The sequence below is a fragment of the Ailuropoda melanoleuca genome, chromosome 8 (assembly GCF_002007445.2).
Source record: "Ailuropoda melanoleuca isolate Jingjing chromosome 8, ASM200744v2, whole genome shotgun sequence".
NCBI lineage: Eukaryota > Metazoa > Chordata > Mammalia > Carnivora > Ursidae > Ailuropoda > Ailuropoda melanoleuca.
Window position 1 is genome coordinate 87,077,596 of NC_048225.1, and position 16,987 is coordinate 87,094,582.

Sequence of the window (16,987 nt, forward strand, 5' to 3'; positions counted from 1 at the left end):
ATGAGATGAGGAGCTGCGGTAAAGGGTAAAGGGCTTACTTAGCCCCATGAGCATTCGGGTGAGTGCACAGTAAGTGGTAGTTATCAGTATAATCATGACACTGTCTTGCTCGGCTTGCACCGCTTGCTCCCGTCCATCAGGACCCAGTAGGTTCAAGAGCAGGCTGTGATCCGCACGGTGTGTGCCTCCCCAACGCGCCACCCCCCACGCAAATCCGCCCGCTACCGCTGAGTTGGTTTTCTGATTTTACTAAAGACCGACGGGTTTTTTTCCTACTAAACTGAGTGGGCGCTTCTCGGGCCGTGTGACTTCCCCGCCGCTTCTCCTTCTGCAAGCCGGCGTAGCCGGGAGGACAGGGCAGCCGCGTGCGCCCGGCTGCGCGCAAGTTGCGAGCGCCGCGCCCCGCCCCGTCGAGCTCCCGGGCCCCGCCTCCACCTTCCCCGCGCGCCGTCCCGCTCTCCGATTGGTCGGCGGCGCTCAGCCCCGCCCCGCTCCCTCAGAGGGAATAAAAGCCGGGGTAGCTGCGGGTCCGGGTTAGCAGCCTGATAAGGCCGAGGCGCCTTGGGGAGTGCCAGCCTCCGCCCCTGCCCCCCTGCCGCCTCACGTCCGCGGTGACCACTGGAGCCCGTCACCATCCTCTCCACGACGTGCTGCCCTGAACCCGCAGCCATGTGCCGGACCCTGGCCGCCTTCCCCACCACCTGCCTGGAGAGGTAAGAGGGGCTTGTCCGTGAATCTTGCCAGCTGCCCGCGCGAAGTCCAAGTCCCACCAATGCTTAGGGAGTGGAGCGGAGGCTTGGGGAGCGGGCTGGCGGGGGAATGGGACTCTCATGACTTGAGTGGAGAGGCAGCGGTCACCTTGGTTCCAGGTTTTCAGATGCTTCCCTTAGAGTCTTAGAGAAGCGACGGGCCAAGAGAAGGGAGAGGGAAGAAGGGGAAGCAGAGGAATCACTGCATCCCCCGTCCTCTGACGAATGGCAGTCCTCAGGTGACCTGCCGAAGCGCGGCTGCAGGAAGAGCACCTTGGCATCAGCAGGCAGAACTCCCTTTTCTAGTTTCTTCAGTGCTTGCTTTTCATTCTACAGCCCCGATCTAGGAGCATGGCCTTCCCGGGCCCTGAAAAGGCAGGGAGGTGTTTTTTTGGGTCCACCAGTGAGGGATGTGCCCACTTCCCAGGGAGCCACTCAACCACCTCTAGTCCTTGCTGGAGCTGGTGGCTGGGAAGCAAAAGGTGAAGAAGGTGAGAGCAGGAATCAATTTCCACACAGTTCCAGAAATATTCGTGACAAGCCTAGAGGGTGCTGAACTGCCTTCTGCTAATCAACAGGCACAAAGATAGATCAGTGTGACTTAAGTGGGAAAAAGCCCATGTGTGCTGTGCTCTAAACTCAGACAGTGTTTAAGTCCTACTGAGGAACAGCTGAAACATTACTTTCATTGTTTCTGGGTTGGTGATATTAAGAGACAAGCAGAGTGGAAGCCCTGGCAACAGCCGAAGGTTCCCAGGAGCCCTGGAGGCTGGAATTAGGGTGACACCAGCCTAAACCCTTTGGGACCCCGTAAACCTTTTTGCCCTGGCTGACCCAGTGTGGGATCCTTACGGGTTCCTGCTTTGTCTTCCAGAGCCAAAGAGTTCAAGACACGGCTGGGGATCTTTCTTCACAAATCAGAGCTGGGATCTGATACTGGGAGTGTTGGCAAGTGGAGCAGCAAACACAGCAAAGAGGGGTAAGTCCCGCTAGCCGGCCTAGGGCCCTGGAGGGGAGGGAGCCAGATTTAGGAAAAGAGCCACGAGAAAGAAAATACAAGGAGAAATTAAGACATGCAAGGGTGGGCTTGGTGACCCCTTCCTGGAGATTTTAGTGAAGATTCCTGCTGGTCTGCTATGGGTGACTGGGTGGGTAGCTCCAGGGTTCTGAAGTTACCAACAGATGTGTGTACCCAGGGATGGAATGTCTAGTTACCAGACTCTCCCACCTGGAGATGTCATTGTCCATGCAACCAGGGCGGGGACAGGGTCTATGAACACTTGAGGCTTTTCAACCAAGATTCTTCTTCCATTAGCATGCCCTTTGCCTACAAGCCCTTTCATATTGGACATCAACAGTGCCAGGTGCTGCTCTTGGCTCTGGGATTATGCGCAGACTTAATCTCTATTCCTGAGGCCCTTATTTCCTTGGGGGAAGTATAGAAAACAAAGCTCAGAGTCAGAGGAATAGAAACAATTTTGGGAAGTGAAGAGACAGTCTTAGAGTTACTTACTGAGGGCCAGAAGTTCCCTGGCGTTGGCTTCTTATTACTGAATTGTCCTCTAGAAAAATACCTGTAGCCTCAACTAAGAGTTTGAGGAGTCTCGGGGCGCCTGGGTGGCACAGTGGTTAAGCGTCTGCCTTCGGCTCAGGGCGTGATTCCAGCGTTATGGGATCGAGCCCCACATCAGGCTCCTCCGCTATGAGCCTGCTTCTTCCTCTCCCACTCCCCCTGCTTGTGTTCCCTCTCTCGCTGGCTGTCTCTATCTCTGTAGAATAAATAAATAAAATCTTTAAAAAAAAAAAAAAAGAGTTTGAGGAGTCAGCTCCAATAATCCCTGAGCAAGTGTTTATGTGAATTATACAACTTCCATCAGAGCTCCAGCTAGGACTTATACTATGCATTAGTGTGTTGGTTTTTTAAATTAAAATCTCGGCCTTTTTAAAAATCTTTTTTATTTTTTAATTTTTTTAGCAGAAACTTCTCAGAAGATGTGCTGGAGTGGAAAGAGTCATTTGACTTGCTACTGAGCAGTAAAAGTGAGTAGGACCCTGTTGTGTCTGTCTGTGGATGGCACATGTGTACCCATGTGCTTTGGAGCCAGCCTGAGGGATGCTGAAAAGCGTGGGCAAAATAATAGTCGTAGTAATAATAATAATGATCCCCTAGTGTGCCAGCCTCTGTTCAGAATACAAAGGCAGGTCCTTGTTCAAGAAAATTACATCCTAAAAATAGAACCATTAACTACAATTGCTGTCTTTCTTCTTTTATTCCCCGCTGTCCTGCTGTCTGACCTGTCTCTCCCTCTCTCCCCTCAACCCCAGATGGAGTGGCTGCCTTCCACGCTTTCCTGAAGACGGAGTTCAGTGAGGAGAACCTGGAGTTCTGGCTGGCCTGTGAGGAGTTCAAGCAGCTCCGGTCGGCTACCAAGCTGGCCTCCCGGGCTCACAAGATCTTTGAGGAATTCATCCGCAGCGAAGCCCCAAAAGAGGTCAGAACCTCAGCATTTTCTGTGAATCCTCCAGACCCTGCCTGCTCCTTCCCCACTGAGGATTGGTGGGGGGCGGGGGGTGCAGTAGGGGAAGGGTTGAGTTTAGAGCGTCATCTTATTTGGCACAGGGGTGAATGGGCTTCTGTGGCCGGAGACCAGGAAAGCTCTGTCACTCCTGGCTGCTGTTACCCTCTTACCCTCAGACTCACTGATGGGGCTAGAGGGCTTGGCGGGTGTTTTGGCCTCTGTCCATACCCACTTTTGCAAACTAAGGCCTTTTTAGAGGCTCAAAACACACAAGTGGGGAGACAGGTCAAGCTAGGGACCTTGTGTGACCCGGTTCAGTTCCCTGGCTGACCTGCCTCAGGCTGGCTTGTGTGTGGGCGGTGAATTTTTGCACCTTCCCTCCGGTCTTGGCTGCCTGCCACCAGCGTTTGTTAAAGCGAGTGGGGCCACCTTGTGGAGAGAGAATAGTAATGCCTTGCTTTTGTAGCCTATGTTGTATTTTCTGGGCACTTTAATTTTTTCCATGTCATTCTATAAAGATTTATTCAGCACCAATTACGTGCAAGGCACAGTTATAGTCACTGGGGACATAGCAGGGACAAAAAGTCTCTACCATAATGAGAGAAGATGACAATAACTGATTAAATGAGTAAATACATGTCCGGGATTGTGCGTGTTCTGATCCGAGCAGAGCAGGGTTTGAGAGGGAGCACTGGCAGACGGGCTGGGCAGACGTGAGGTCTTTTTGTTTTACAAAGGGAAGTGAGGGGTGAGCTGTCCTGTAAGGTGACAAATGAACAGATGCATAAAAGAAGGGAGGGAAGAACATTCCAACACAGGAAATGGCAAGTGGAAAACCCACCAGGCAGTGGGCCCAAGTGGGGCCCAGAGAGTGAGGGAGGCAGAGCAGGAGAGGAAGTCAGACTGGAGGCAGGGGCCAGATATGGGCCCAGGTGGCTGTGCGGGCCCAGCACGCACGTTGGCTTTTCCTCTGAGTGACATGGGAGGACAACACTGCTGCTGGCAAACTGACTTGAGTTTTCAAAGGCTCAGTCTAGTCACTGGCTGGAGAATAGACCTCAGGAGTGAGGGTCAAGGAGAGAGACCAGTTAGCAGGCTCTGCCACTAACTTCAGGGGAGAGGTGATGGCAAACTGACCCTGGACTGTCCCGAGGCAGGGATGAGAAGGCGTTAGATTTGTATGCATTCTTAATACAACCTTGATAACTTTGGGAGATTGGAGCGCAGACCCTGGGTCCGATGTGCAGACAGGCCCAGAGTTGAAAAGCCAGTTAACGGTCAGCTCAGTAGACCCCAGGTTCCGGGTTCAGAATCGGGTACTCCTTCTACTGCTGCACCTGCCAGTTAGCCCCCCAGCCCCGGCCTGCTGGACCCCTTGCCTGGCCCACCCTCCCCTCAGCCACGTGCTTGCCTTCCTTCGTGCAGGTGAACATAGACCATGAGACCAGGGAACTGACCAGGGTGAACCTGCAGGCTGTCACGGCCACGTGCTTCGACGTGGCTCAGGGCAAGACTCGCACCCTGATGGAGAAGGACTCCTATCCACGCTTCCTGAAGTCCCCTGCTTACCGGGACCTGGCGGCCCAAGCCGCGGCCGCCTCGGCCTCTCCTGCCGGCGGCAGCCCGGAGGAGCCCTTGCACACTTGAACCTCCTGGCGGTGAGGGAGCCAGCCGCGAAGAGAGGTGGAGTCACCCATCCCCGAGGCACAGTCTACCAGGCAGGCGCGAGAGGACAGTGAAGGAAAAAGCCCATCTGGCAGCCTGTTTTGGAAGCACCCTCTCCTCCAGATACTGTGGGACTGGATTCCACGCCTGGGAGGCCCCCCCACCCCCACTTCCAGGACCAGCGGATAAGGGCCGAAGATAAGGGCTGTGTGGGGCTCTCCAGGGAGAGGAGAGGAGGCGTCGGCGTTCGCGTTGGCTCTTGGCCTCCACGGGGCAAGAAATATTCCGGGGTGGTTTGGGAGACACGGATAAAGGGAGCTTGAAAATGAGACAGGGCAGGACAGCTAGATGAGCTCTTCTGCCTGGTGAGGCGCTGACGCAGATCGCACCCCGTTTGCCTCATTCGTAGGCTGTCCGGGGCCCGCAAGCGTGCTGCGAAGTGGTGCCTCCTGCCCCGTCCCCCTCACTGCCTCCGTGGCCCAGGCCCCTGAGCCCCCCTCCTGTGTCCCGCCTCCTCAAGGCCAGAGCACCAATTTGACACTTTCCCCAAATGAGATTTTTTTTTTATACCTCAAAAACTGCCTTTGGAGCCCGTTCTGCATCAGTAGAGAGCCTGGAAAAGGGGCCGTCTTGCTCCTGTGAAACTCATCTTGGTGCTCGTGGTGACCTTTGCTCCCTGACCCCGTGCTGTGCCGGGGGGGGGGGCCCTCTCTCGGCCCTGGGCTGCCCTAGACCGTAGGGCCCGTGAGGAGGAAGGTGTGGGGCCTCTCTGTGAGTGGCTAGTCCAGCTCTTAGGCTCTGCAGTATGGAACGAGAGAGAAAAGGACCCTAAGAAATCTCTTGGCAGTTCCCAAAAGTTCTGCTGAAATCAAGCCAGTATTTTTTGTGGGTGTGAGAACAGGAAAAAAGGGATGCCCAAAATGGAAGGGGAACCTTATGTTTCTTTCCTGTGGATGTGAGGTGTCAGGGGAAGTTGGACCAGGGACCACGATGGCCCTTGGAAGACAGAAGCTGGGGGTGCAGCTGGAGAGAGAGGCTGCTTGGAAGAGCCAGACGGGGGAACTCAGAACCTGCTTGTCACTTCAGGGCAACACCAAACACACATTTTTGTGGTGGGACTTCTGCATGAGCCCAGGCCCGGGAGGCGAATGAACCAGGCGGCCCCCTTATGCCCCAGGAACCAGGCGGCCCCCTTATGCCCCAGGAAAAGCAGCACTGTTCTCTCTGCACTATGAGCTCCTCTAGGAGAAAATTATTTAAGTATAATGTGTCGTCGGTTTTGTGACAATTGTCATAGCATATTATTTTTATTACTGTTGTGTTGTTGCTATTGTTATTTATTATTGTAATTTCAGTTTGCCTCTGCTGGAGAATCTCAGCAGGAGCTGGCAGCCTGACTGTCTCCCTCTCCTCCAGACTCTACCTCTGAACGTGCTGGGAACCTCTTAGCGCCTGTCAGGGACTCCTCACTAAATATTTATTTATTGTTGACAATGGAGCTGGTTTCCTAGATAGGGATGATGTACTTTATCCTTGTTTCCCTGTTTCAGCATGTTATATTCTTGTAAAATAAAAATAAAACCCAAATATGAGATCCTGTCTGCAAGGGCTGTGCGGGTGGGAAGAGGGAAGAGGGAAGGGGAAGGACCGGGGAAAGCCTGGGGGACGAGCTGGCCTCCGGAGATCCCACCCTGCACATGGGAGAGCTCTTGTGTCACACGCAGAGGCCCAAGTGAAAGACCCATGTTTGCTAGTGACTGGCAGAGTTGATGAAAAGGGGATAGGTGCTAAGGGTGGCCACCAAGGTTGGCAACTTCCTTTAGCCAATGATGGCCCCAGCTTGTGTCGGGTGGTTGTGTGGTGTCGATGGAACCCAGTCAGCCTGCTGTCATTGGAGAGCCCATGTCCCTTGCCCAGAGTAAACCATTCCCAACTTGGCCTCTCACAGCACAAGGGGAGGCTCCCCTTGGTCCTGCAGCCACAGGGGATCAGTTAGCTGGTGGCTTTCAGGGCATATTCACTTTATCCCATTTTTAATTTGCATTAGAATTTCATATAAATTCAGGGGCGCCTGGGTGGCACAGTGGTTAAGCGTCTGCCTTCGGCTCAGGGAGTGATCCCAGAGTCCTGGGAGCGAGCCCCACATCAGGCTCCTCCGCTATGAGCCTGCTTCTTCCTCTCCCACTCCCCCTGCTTGTGTTCCCTCTTTCACTGGCTGTCTCTATCTCTGTCAAATAAATAAATAAATCTTTTTTTAAAAAAAAGAATTTCATATAAATTCAAAGCATTAGTATTTTGCAAATAATTTCATAGATGTTTCTGAGATGAGCTACGGGGAAGTCATTCCGTACGTGAGGCCGCTCCGTTCCATGGGCTGAGGGAGCAAGAGGGTCGAGCTGGGCTTGAAAGAATCTGGGGGGAGGTTTGCAAGGATCATATTTGCTCTTCCTTCGCCAATAGCCTATTCATTCTCTTTTCTTACCCTACTAATCCTCCCCCCGCAGCCATTATCACTATTTAAAAATTCCTTTTCTATTGAATTATCTGTTTGCACTCTCTGGTTTATTGACTTGGATGGGGATGATATCTAGTTGCAAATGTGGGACGGGGTGGCCTCAGAGTCTTCCTACTGCCATCTTCCCAAGCACTTTTCTTGAATTATCTGTTTGTACACAGATCCAGATCTTCTATTGGCTTTTATTTCTCCCCTATTGTTAGTCTGAGTAAGTGACCAGACCCCAGGGATGTTGAGTAGAAAACCTGGTGGATTCTTACTGTAAGCCCAGGTCTAAGGGACAGTGCTGTGGGCAACTCCAGGAGGGATTCAGAATTGAGGGGCCTGAGAAGGAAGACTGGATCAGATGCTGTGGCAGACCCCGAGCTCACGGAGTCCTTCCACCAGCTCCGTGAGGTGGGTATGTTAGCCTGTGATACAGGGAACCGAGGCTCATGGGGCAAGGAACAGGCCCCAGGCAGCTGCCTGGAGAGAGCAGCGGAGATGGTGATGCGATGGGATCCCCGTTAGACCATGAGGAGGCATCCGTTGTGCAAGAGACGCATGGGGGAAGGTGACTGATGGGGGAAGAAGAAAGGTGGGTACCCGGGGGGTGGGGGCGTTATTCACATTGTCCTCATTTCCTTCCTTTCTTCCATCTTTTCACCTTTTTACATGCATTTGAGTGCATCCGTGTGCCTGGCAGGAAACCAAAAGCAGTAACTGTACTTTCAACGGAAAGTAACCTCATTTACTGAATAGTGGGTGGGGATTCTGAATGTGGTTAGACAAGGGCACAAGTGTGTACTTTTTGAAGCAATGTGGGCAGCCAGTAGGAAAAGGCAGGTGTAATCAGCGAGTGATAGAGAAATGAACGGGGATGTTGGACATCCTGTGGCGGGGGTGTGTGCTGGTTGTCCCCACAGTCCAGTGAGGCCATCCTCAAGGCTCGTCCCCATCCCCCTAAGCCTCCCTCTCACATAGAAAGTGGTTTTGGCTTCTGTGGTGTGGCTGAAGGTGGTAGGTCCACATTAGGAAGGAGAACAGCTCTTTGCTGACCTTTTACACGTCCCAGGTGTCAGGCTCGTAACAGTCCCATGCTGGAATGCTTTGCTGAGAGTTTAAGGGATTTCCTGAAGACCACACTGCTAGCAAGTGGCTCTGATATCTTTGGACTCCCCAGCTCTGCCCCCTCCCCAGAGCACTCTAGGCTTTGGCTCAGCAGGCAAAGCATTTCCTAAGTAGGCTGTGGGGGGCTTCCCAGGCCTCTCCCTACTCTCTCCCCTGTCCCTTGAAAACAAATCTGTCCCAGTTCCCAGAGTCACTGTCACCATCTCACGTTTCCTTGCTTTCTCATCTTGGACCACCTCCCTGCTGTGTCCCCTCCTGTCGTCACCGCTGCCCTCCACCTCCTTAATCAGCTAGAGAACCATCTTCCAAGGGCCAACTCAAGGATCTTTCTGGGGAGACTTGCCTGGGCCTTTGGGTCTGATTATGGGTACCTCACTTTCATGAACCACTGCTGCCGATGCTCACCCGAATTGGAGCACTTAGATCCCAGGTTTCTGCCTCTCTGCGCCTGTCGGCAAGTTCCTGGACCTAGGCAGGTTTTTTTCTCCCCACGGCCGTGATCACAGATGAGCATTCAGCAGATGGCTCTTGAGTTAATGATTAGTTTTAAATCCAGCAGGAGGAAAGTCCAGACTACAACTTTGAGCTTCCTACCAGCGCTGTCCCTACACAGGCACTGGCCACCCATGTTCAGGCTTCTCCATCTCTTCTGCGTGTCACCTCATCCCGTCTTGGAAATGGGTTGAGTCCAGCTTCTCCTACCCAGGCTCACCGAGACTTCCTTAGAGGAGGCTTTTGTCCTCTCCAGTCTGAGCTATAAAGATAGCTTTCCACCTGGTCTCCGTCCGCCTGCCTCTCCCACTCATTGCCCACGCTGCCAGTCTTCTTCCCTAAAGCACAGATCTGAGCAGGTCGTGGCTGCACTGAAACCCCTCCCGTGGCTCCCCTTTGACTACAAGAGAAAGTCCAGATCTGACCATGGCATCTGAGGCTCGCTCTGAGCTGACCCAAGTCCCTCTCCTGACCGATCTCCTGCCCAGATGGCCTCTACGCACATGCTGTTGTTCTCTGCTTGGAATGCCCTCTTCCTCTTTTATTTTTTAAGTGGGGGGGGGGCGAGGGGGGAATGCCCCCCTCTAAATCCAGCAAAAACATCACCTCCTCCGCGAAGTCTTCCCAGATGTCTACTGCACAGAGTTAATCTCTCCCACGTCCATGATTCTAGGACACACTCTTTTGACTTTGCCATCCATACTCCAGGGCGCCCTTCACGTGTTTTCCTTCTCCTAAACTGGTCTCATTGAGGTCAGAAGCCATATTATTTATGTTGGTGAGATGACACAGAACAGATTGCTGCAAAGTGGTTCACAGCCCTGGCCATGGAGTCAAAATATTTGGGTTGGAATCCTGGCTCATTCGCTGTATGAGGGGAAGTTATTAGGGTAGTTCCCTCATCAGTAAAATGAAGACAGAAGAGTGAACCCCTCAGAGGAGACATTGAATGAAAAAAGTGTTTGGCACAATGTTATTGTCCCATGAATACTAGTTACTATTATTATTACCTGATTCCTAGTACTTAGCACATGCCTTGTACACAATAGGCATCAGTCAGTAATCTTTTGACTTCTTGAATAGAATGGAAGAACCAGTTTCCAAGTCCACGTTTCTTTCAAGAACAGTACAGCTGTTTCACTGTGCATATCATCTGATGTGCAGAGCATTACAGAATTTCAAGTGAGGAAATCAAGGGTTGAGCCATTCATCAACTCCCTCAAACCCGGTTCAGCTAGCGCTCCTTCCAGATCCGTACTGTTGCTCCCACGTGACTGGAGGGGCCCCACCTCTGGCCTGTCCTTCATCCTCTGCTGCCTCTCTGTGGCCATATCAGGCAACGCGAACTTTTTCCTTGATATTGCTTGACCTTTGTCCTATTTTGTTTGGCTCCTTCCTTTGGAATGATATCCAAGGGATATAATTTATAGTTTTGTTTACTAACGCATTTTAGTAAATATGTGAACGTTTAATATAAATGAGAATAATTAGCATCACTGTTAAGACAGCCAGTGGGTACAGGGTTTAAAAACAAGATTTCTTTAGTCAATAGGGCTAAATTAACTTTAGAAACTGAAGCTCCTAGATAAAGAGAGAAAGGTGTTCAGGGCATATTAAGGGCTGATCTCAAGGGAATTCCCTTTCGCTGAAACTTTTAAATTGGTCCAGCTCTTCAAATTGCTTTAGGGAAGAAAAGAAAGATTTGAAATTTAAATAACGGAGAGATCCCAAGTGTGAGGGATGTAATGCCCTTAGCGGCTAGATAATGGAGTTTGAATCTCCATTATTTAGAAAAAATACCTCTTGACTTAGAGTGTTGGTGATTCCTAAGCTTCGGTCACCAACGTAGACAAGGATTTGATTTAAACTTCGAGAAAAGCAATAAAGTGTGGATTAATCCTTTATTTGGATTATAATTTGGGCCCCCACTTAAGGGAGAGCGTTCTGTGCTGGAGAGTGTCATTGCCCTAACTTACTGCATCTGCCAGTTCCAAGAGGTGGTTCCACAGACAATGCAGCTGGAGCTCTGGAGAGCAGGCTCTGAATTCAGTCCCACATCTGCCATTTACACGCCGAATGATCTTCAGCACGTTCCTGGATTTCTCAGAGACTCGCTTTTTCCTGTAATCTGTGAATAAGAATAGGACTGGCTTCCCAGGACTTCTGTGATGACAGAATGAGAAAACGCGTGGAAAATATTCGGCACAGTGCTCCACAGATAAGAATCCACAAATGGTAGCCACGTGTGTGCGATAGGCACTATTCCACGTGCTTCACATATCTGTAATCCTCACCACATTCCTGCACAGTAATTGAGGTAATTATTTAATATCACCATGTTGCAAATGTAGAAACCAAGGCCTGGAAGGCTTAAGAAAATTGCCCAAATTCAAAGCGTTAGCCGGTGGCTATGTTAGTTAGCTATTGCTGCCTGACAAACCATTCCAAAACTCTGTGGCTTGAGATAATAAGCATTTCTTTGCTCGTGAGTCTGTGGGTCAGCTAGGCACTTCTGCTTATCTGGGCCAGGCTCGGCCCATCTCCGCTGGCTTGTTCTCGTGTCTGCGATCCACCGGTGGGCTGGTGGGAGCTGGCTGGTCTAGGATGGGCTTAGTCATATATCTAAGGATTGGTTGGTTGTTGGCTTGAGCAATGGTGGTATCTGGGCCATGTGTCTCTCTTGTCACCCAGCAGGCTAGTCCAGGTTTCTTCATATGGTGGCAGGGTCGCCAGCCCAGATTCAAAGAAAATGCTGAGGGTACTTAATGAGTAAAAGTATGAAGTTAAATTGTGAAGAGCGTGGGTATAGGGAAGGTTGAAAAAAAATGGGGCTATTTTTTGTAATTATTCTATCATAGTGGGAGAGTCTGGATTTGAAGTGAAGCAGTCTGGTTCCAGAGGCCTTGCTCTGAAGCATTCTGGAGACTTAATGGCTTGATGTCTGCTGGTAAGAGTCTTGCTATTTCCTGCTCCTGCCCACGGGCACGGAGTGCCATGGCAACAGCCTCCACTCACTCCCTAGTGCTAGGGACTTTCTAGCCATGCCAGCTGTTTCGCCTTGCCTACATTTCTTGCTACTCTTTTGTTCATTCCTTTGGAATAAAGGAATCTGCTTTATGATCACTTGGGTCCTGAGCATTCCTGTTTTTGTTTGTTTGTTTTGTTTGCAAATTTTAATTTCCTCTTTTAGCCACACTTCTGCTTCCTCATCTTTTTATTTTATTCTTCACAAGTCACAGAACAGGTACGATGAATGTTTACGACAGTCAAAGGAAAGCGGGAAAATCTGGATTTAATTAGCAAAATTGTGATGAAGCTGTGAGAACATCAGTCATATATCTGATTCAATTTGACCCCATTGTCTTCTTGTCAAGATCGAAGAAGAGCTTCCGGTAAGTAAAACGCAGTTTATCTCACTCTTAGAGCTGATTCTTGCAGCCTTAGGGATCTTTCTGGTCCAAAGAAGGGAAGGGTGGGGACACTGTATCCCAGTGTTTAACATGTTGTGTGTAGAAAGGGGGAAGCCAGAGGGATGGAGGGGGGCCTCCTTGTATTTAGCCTTGGCCTAGGCTTCTCTGCATGTTCTCCCCCTTGGTTTCCCTCCCACTCCTGAGCCTGCTTACCTCTGCTCCTGGTGGTGGCTTCTTCTTCAGAGTCTGGAGCTCTGGACTCAGCCTCGTGCCTGGGGTCTCTGTGGGCACACTGAAGTCTCCTCCTACCAGAACAGTTGTCACCCTCTCCATGTCTCTTGGGCCACCCCTCTTTGATTCTCCTGGTTCAAGATGGTCAGCAAGGCTGGCTGTTCCTTGAGGACAGGAGTATTTCCCACCGCAGCATTCAGGACACAGCATGCATCGCAGTGCTAGGAAAGTGGCAAGCACAGAACTTCTAGAGCAGAAAGGAATCTTAAAAACCATGTTATATGAGAAAAGTGAGACTCCACATGGTTAAACCATCTCCCACCTGAGGTGACTCCCCTGAAGGGCCACAGCACTGGCTGCAGGATCAAGTCGACAGACTGCCAGCCTGGTGCCCTTGTGGGGCGCCTCAGTGCCTCCCCTGGGCCGGGGCAGTGAGTTGAGTGTGCCCAGATGGGTGAGGGAGCTTGGGCTCTGCGTTTATTTAGCTTCTCTGTGCCTCAGGTTCACCATCCTCAGGATTGTCAGGGGTCAACGGGGGTCATGTCACTTGTGAAGCAATGGGCAGGGTGCCTGGGCACACAGTAGGTGCTTAATAAATATTTCTTTACCACTCATTTCCTCAAGACGGTACGGGATTTACAATAAGGTGGTAAAGATGAGACGGGTGGGCGCCTGGGTGGCTCAGTCGTTAAGCGTCTGCCTTCGGCTCAGGGAGTGATCCCAGAGTCCTGGGATCGAGCCCCACATCAGGCTCCTCCGCTGGAAGCCTGCTTCTTCCTCTCCCACTCCCCCTGCTCGTGTTCCCTCTCTCGCTGGCTGTCTCTCTCTGTGTCAAATAAATAAATAAATAAATAAATAAAATAAATAAATAAATAAAATCTCTTTAAAAAATAAAAATAAAGATGAGACGTGAAGCTTTGGACTGAAGCCTCAAGGGCTGGAAGGCGTGGGCCATCAGATCGACCATCTGCAGCAGAGCTGAGGCCTCGCGCCGTCCTGCAAAGGGTTAAACGGGCGGTCGGCCCGGCGGCGGCTTTACCCTCCCCGCGCCAGCCTCGCTCCTTCCCTCTCTCAGCTCCGCCCCGCTGACTCAGTGACAGCCGAGAGGAAGTGCTTTCCGGCCCGCCCGCTATCTGCCGATTGCAGGCTGTTCAAGGAAGAGCCCGGGGCGTCTGGGTGGAAGGTAAGAGAGGCGCAAAGAGGAGAGCTGGGGTAGCTTGAGAAATCGTTCCCTTTGAGGGATTCCTTGGGCTGGGGCTCTGGAGAGGGAAGAGGGCGTGCTGCGGGCGGCATGGACGCGGAGCGCTGGCCGCGGCTCTCGGGTGCTGAGCGCCCCCCGCCCCCGCGGAAGTCCACACGGGTCCCTAAGCCGGCTGGCTCGCTCTGTCCAGCGCCGCTGGGGAGAGCGAGAACTCGAAACCGAAAGCAGGCTTGTGCCCGAAAGGCGCTCTTGCTGGCGGTCTCTGCACTCTGGTATTCCACTTGGGGGTTTCTTTGACTGCCTTCTCTTCTCTGCTCCTTGATTTAGACCAGCCTGGCTCACGCCTGTTGTAGCAGGAACTTTGAGCTCAAACGTGTGTCTCAAAGGTTTCATTGCCAGGTGATTGTGATTTTGTAGCACAATCGATTTAGATCTCTGAGGGTGGGGGCTTGGAGACTGTTGCCGAAAATGGGGTGCTTTGCAGGTTCTGTAGCAGGTGTTTTACAAATCTGCAAGGAACAGTTCGGTGCTGTCTGATGCCTGAATTGCGGCTTTGTTGCCCACATCGGACGGAGGGCAGTTGGACTAAATCAACAGGGCCGGCTTCCCTATTTGGGTAGTGTGTGTGTGCACATGGATGGCAAGAGTAGGAATCGCTGGATTTTGTTTTTCATGAAGGGACATTATTAAGTGTAGCATTTATTGAATGCCTCATATTTGCCATATTTTACATGCGTAACTGTATTTATTGTTGCCCCCTTTTGAGGGAACGGAAAATTGAGAATAGCCTAATGTTACACAATTAGAAAGTAACAATCTGAAGTGAAATGACCAGGGGTTCAAACTTTAATCTTGTGAGGTCGGAGTCTAAGCTCTTTCCACTTCTCTATGCTATTTCGAATACAAGCACATATGCATAAAGAAGACATGCACAGAGCCAGCAAATGCACCGAGGTGTAAGAAATGCAAATAGATATAAAGAAATGCAAATTGACACAAAGCACATTTTTTCCCCTACAAATGAGGGTTCTTTTCTTTTAAGAGACCATCTATTTCTAGTGAGAATATGTTAATATGACATTGGAAGAAATTTATTAACATAGGTTGAGAATTTTTAAAACAATGATGTCCTTTTGTTACAGGACAGACAACTGGTTCCAAACTCAGGTTTGGCTGCTAGCTGCTCAAAAGTCAGCACTAGAGAGGCAGGTGATGGTGGGAAAGGAAAGGTTGTCTTATTTGGGAAGCTGGCAACCTGGGAAGATGGCAGACTAACGTCTCCAAGATTATCTTCCCCATCCTAGGGGAAGCAGGAGGGTTTTATGGGGAAAGGCATGGGAAAGAGGGTGGGGTTAGGTGGGAACTGCGTGCAGGGGTGTCAAGTGCCCAGGCAGTCATATATCCGTATGACCCTAAACAGTCAGGCTGGCATCTGTGGCCTCTGTTTCCTGAATGTAGTCAGGCTTTATCTTCTGGGAAAGTCTGGTCCTTCCCTCCTCAAGGCCAGTGGTCTGCAAATCTCAAGGGAAATAGGTTAGTTCTGCTACAGATCAAGGGACTTAGGTCAGCCAGCAAAGAGTGGATGAGCTTGAAACAAATTAACACTTAAGACCTGTTGGCATGCTGTTACACTTTGACCAGTCATTCAATACTTGGAAATTTATCATAAGAAATCTATAAGAAGGCCAGCTTTATGAAGTTAAATTTACTGCAACATTATTTAGAATTGTTAAAAAAAATTCTAACTTTAAAAATCTTGTTTAAAAATTGTTCTTAAAAACGGTTCAGGGGCGCCTGGGTGGCGCAGTCGTTAAGCGTCTGCCTTCGGCTCAGGGAATGATCCCAGCGTTGTGGGATCGAGCCCCACATCAGGCTCCTCTGCTGTGAGCCTGCTTCTTCCTCTCCCACTCCCCCTGCTTGTGTTCTTTCTCTCGCTGGCTGTCTCTATCTCTGTCAACTAAATAAATAAAATCTTTAAAAATAAATAAATAAATAAATAAATAAATAAATAAATAAATAAATAAATAAAAACGGTTCAGTAATAGGGCAATGAAGTAACTGACTGGTGGCATATTGCATAGCCATTAAAAATGTTTTAAAAGACTTTGTGATAACAGGAAATTATTTATACTATGGCCATAAATGAAAGCAGGATATTTATACAGTATCCTCACATAGCATGATCTCAACTATTTTTTAAACATTTATAGAAATATACTAAAATAGGGGCACCTGGGTGGCTCAGGTGGTTGGGCATCTGACTCTTGTTATCGGTTCAGGTCACGATCTCAGGGTTGTGAGACGGAGCCTTGTGGCGGGCTCCGTGCATAGCACAGAGTCTGCTCGAGACTCCCTCTCCTTCTGCCCCTCCCCCTGCTCATGCTGTCTCTCTAAATAAATAAATAAATAAATAAATAAATAAATAAAAATCTTTAAAAAAAAAGAGAAATATACTAAAAACTAAAATCTTTTTTTAAAAAAGATTTTATTTATTTATTTGTCAGAGAGAGAGCACAAGCAGGGGGAGCGGCAGGCAGAGGGAGAAGCAGGCTCCCCGCCAAGCAAGGAGCCCGATACCAGACTTCATCCCAGGACCCTGGGATCATGACCTGAGCCAAAGGCAGACGCTTAACTGACTGAGCCGCCCAGGTGTACCCTAAAATCTTAACAATGTCTATTTCTGGGTGGTGGGACTATAGTGTAATAGTTTTCTTGTTTTTAATTTATGTATGTTCATAATATTCTATAGTAAATAGTTCTATATAAATAAATAGATGTATTTTGAAAAAGTTGCTAGTAAAATTAATTTTTCTAATTCAAATGCTTTCTCACTATTATAAAATGACAAAATAGCTCATCTCCAGGTTGGAATATCAGAAGACTGCAAGAGTATTTCCTTCCTCATATCGTTGGTCCACAGCCAGATAATCCCTATTTACCCTGATAGTTCGAAGAGCTCCATGTCTCTTTGATCAAGTCCCAAGGAGATCAGTTTTCATTGTCTCAAAGAAAAGTCACAGAGGTGTAGCCAGTGGTAATTACCTTCATGGAGACCGAGAGCCATAACAGTCTTCAGGAGAGACCCACACCCTCCN

General features: G+C 49.9%; 1 protein-coding gene and 1 long non-coding RNA gene across 3 annotated transcripts; both read left to right on the forward strand.

Moving 5' to 3' along the window:
- Window positions 1–548: 548 nt before the first annotated feature.
- RGS16 (regulator of G protein signaling 16) lies at window positions 549–6,498 on the forward strand. Of its 2 annotated transcripts, none has more exons than XM_002919378.4 (5): window positions 549–713; window positions 1,624–1,728; window positions 2,725–2,789; window positions 3,075–3,241; window positions 4,694–6,498. In XM_002919378.4, exons 1-5 carry the CDS (start codon window positions 670–672, stop codon window positions 4,913–4,915), a joined length of 603 nt encoding a protein of 200 aa, XP_002919424.1. In that variant the 5' UTR covers window positions 549–669; the 3' UTR covers window positions 4,916–6,498. The 2 variants fall into 2 exon arrangements, with proteins under 2 accessions (XP_002919424.1, XP_011223504.1); XM_011225202.3 differs by having other exon boundaries at window positions 2,728–2,789.
- Window positions 6,499–12,270: 5,772 nt separating this feature from the next.
- Window positions 12,271–16,980, forward strand: LOC117803428. The gene is made up of 3 exons (XR_004627285.1): window positions 12,271–12,442; window positions 13,594–13,874; window positions 16,746–16,980. It is a non-coding gene; the product is annotated as an uncharacterized LOC117803428 (long non-coding RNA).
- The last annotated feature ends 7 nt before the right edge of the window (window positions 16,981–16,987 follow it).

What these genes read in the sequence shown, in the direction of transcription:
- RGS16 (XM_002919378.4), top strand. Translation starts at nt 670, where the DNA reads ATGTGCCGGACCCTGGCCGCCTTCCCCACCACCTGCCTGGAGAG. An exon ending in CCCACCACCTGCCTGGAGAG is followed by an intron (nt 714 to 1,623) that starts GTAAGAGGGGCT and finishes TTTGTCTTCCAG; the next exon opens with AGCCAAAGAGTTCAAGACAC. An exon ending in CTTGCTACTGAGCAGTAAAA is followed by an intron (nt 2,790 to 3,074) that starts GTGAGTAGGACC and finishes CCTCAACCCCAG; the next exon opens with ATGGAGTGGCTGCCTTCCAC.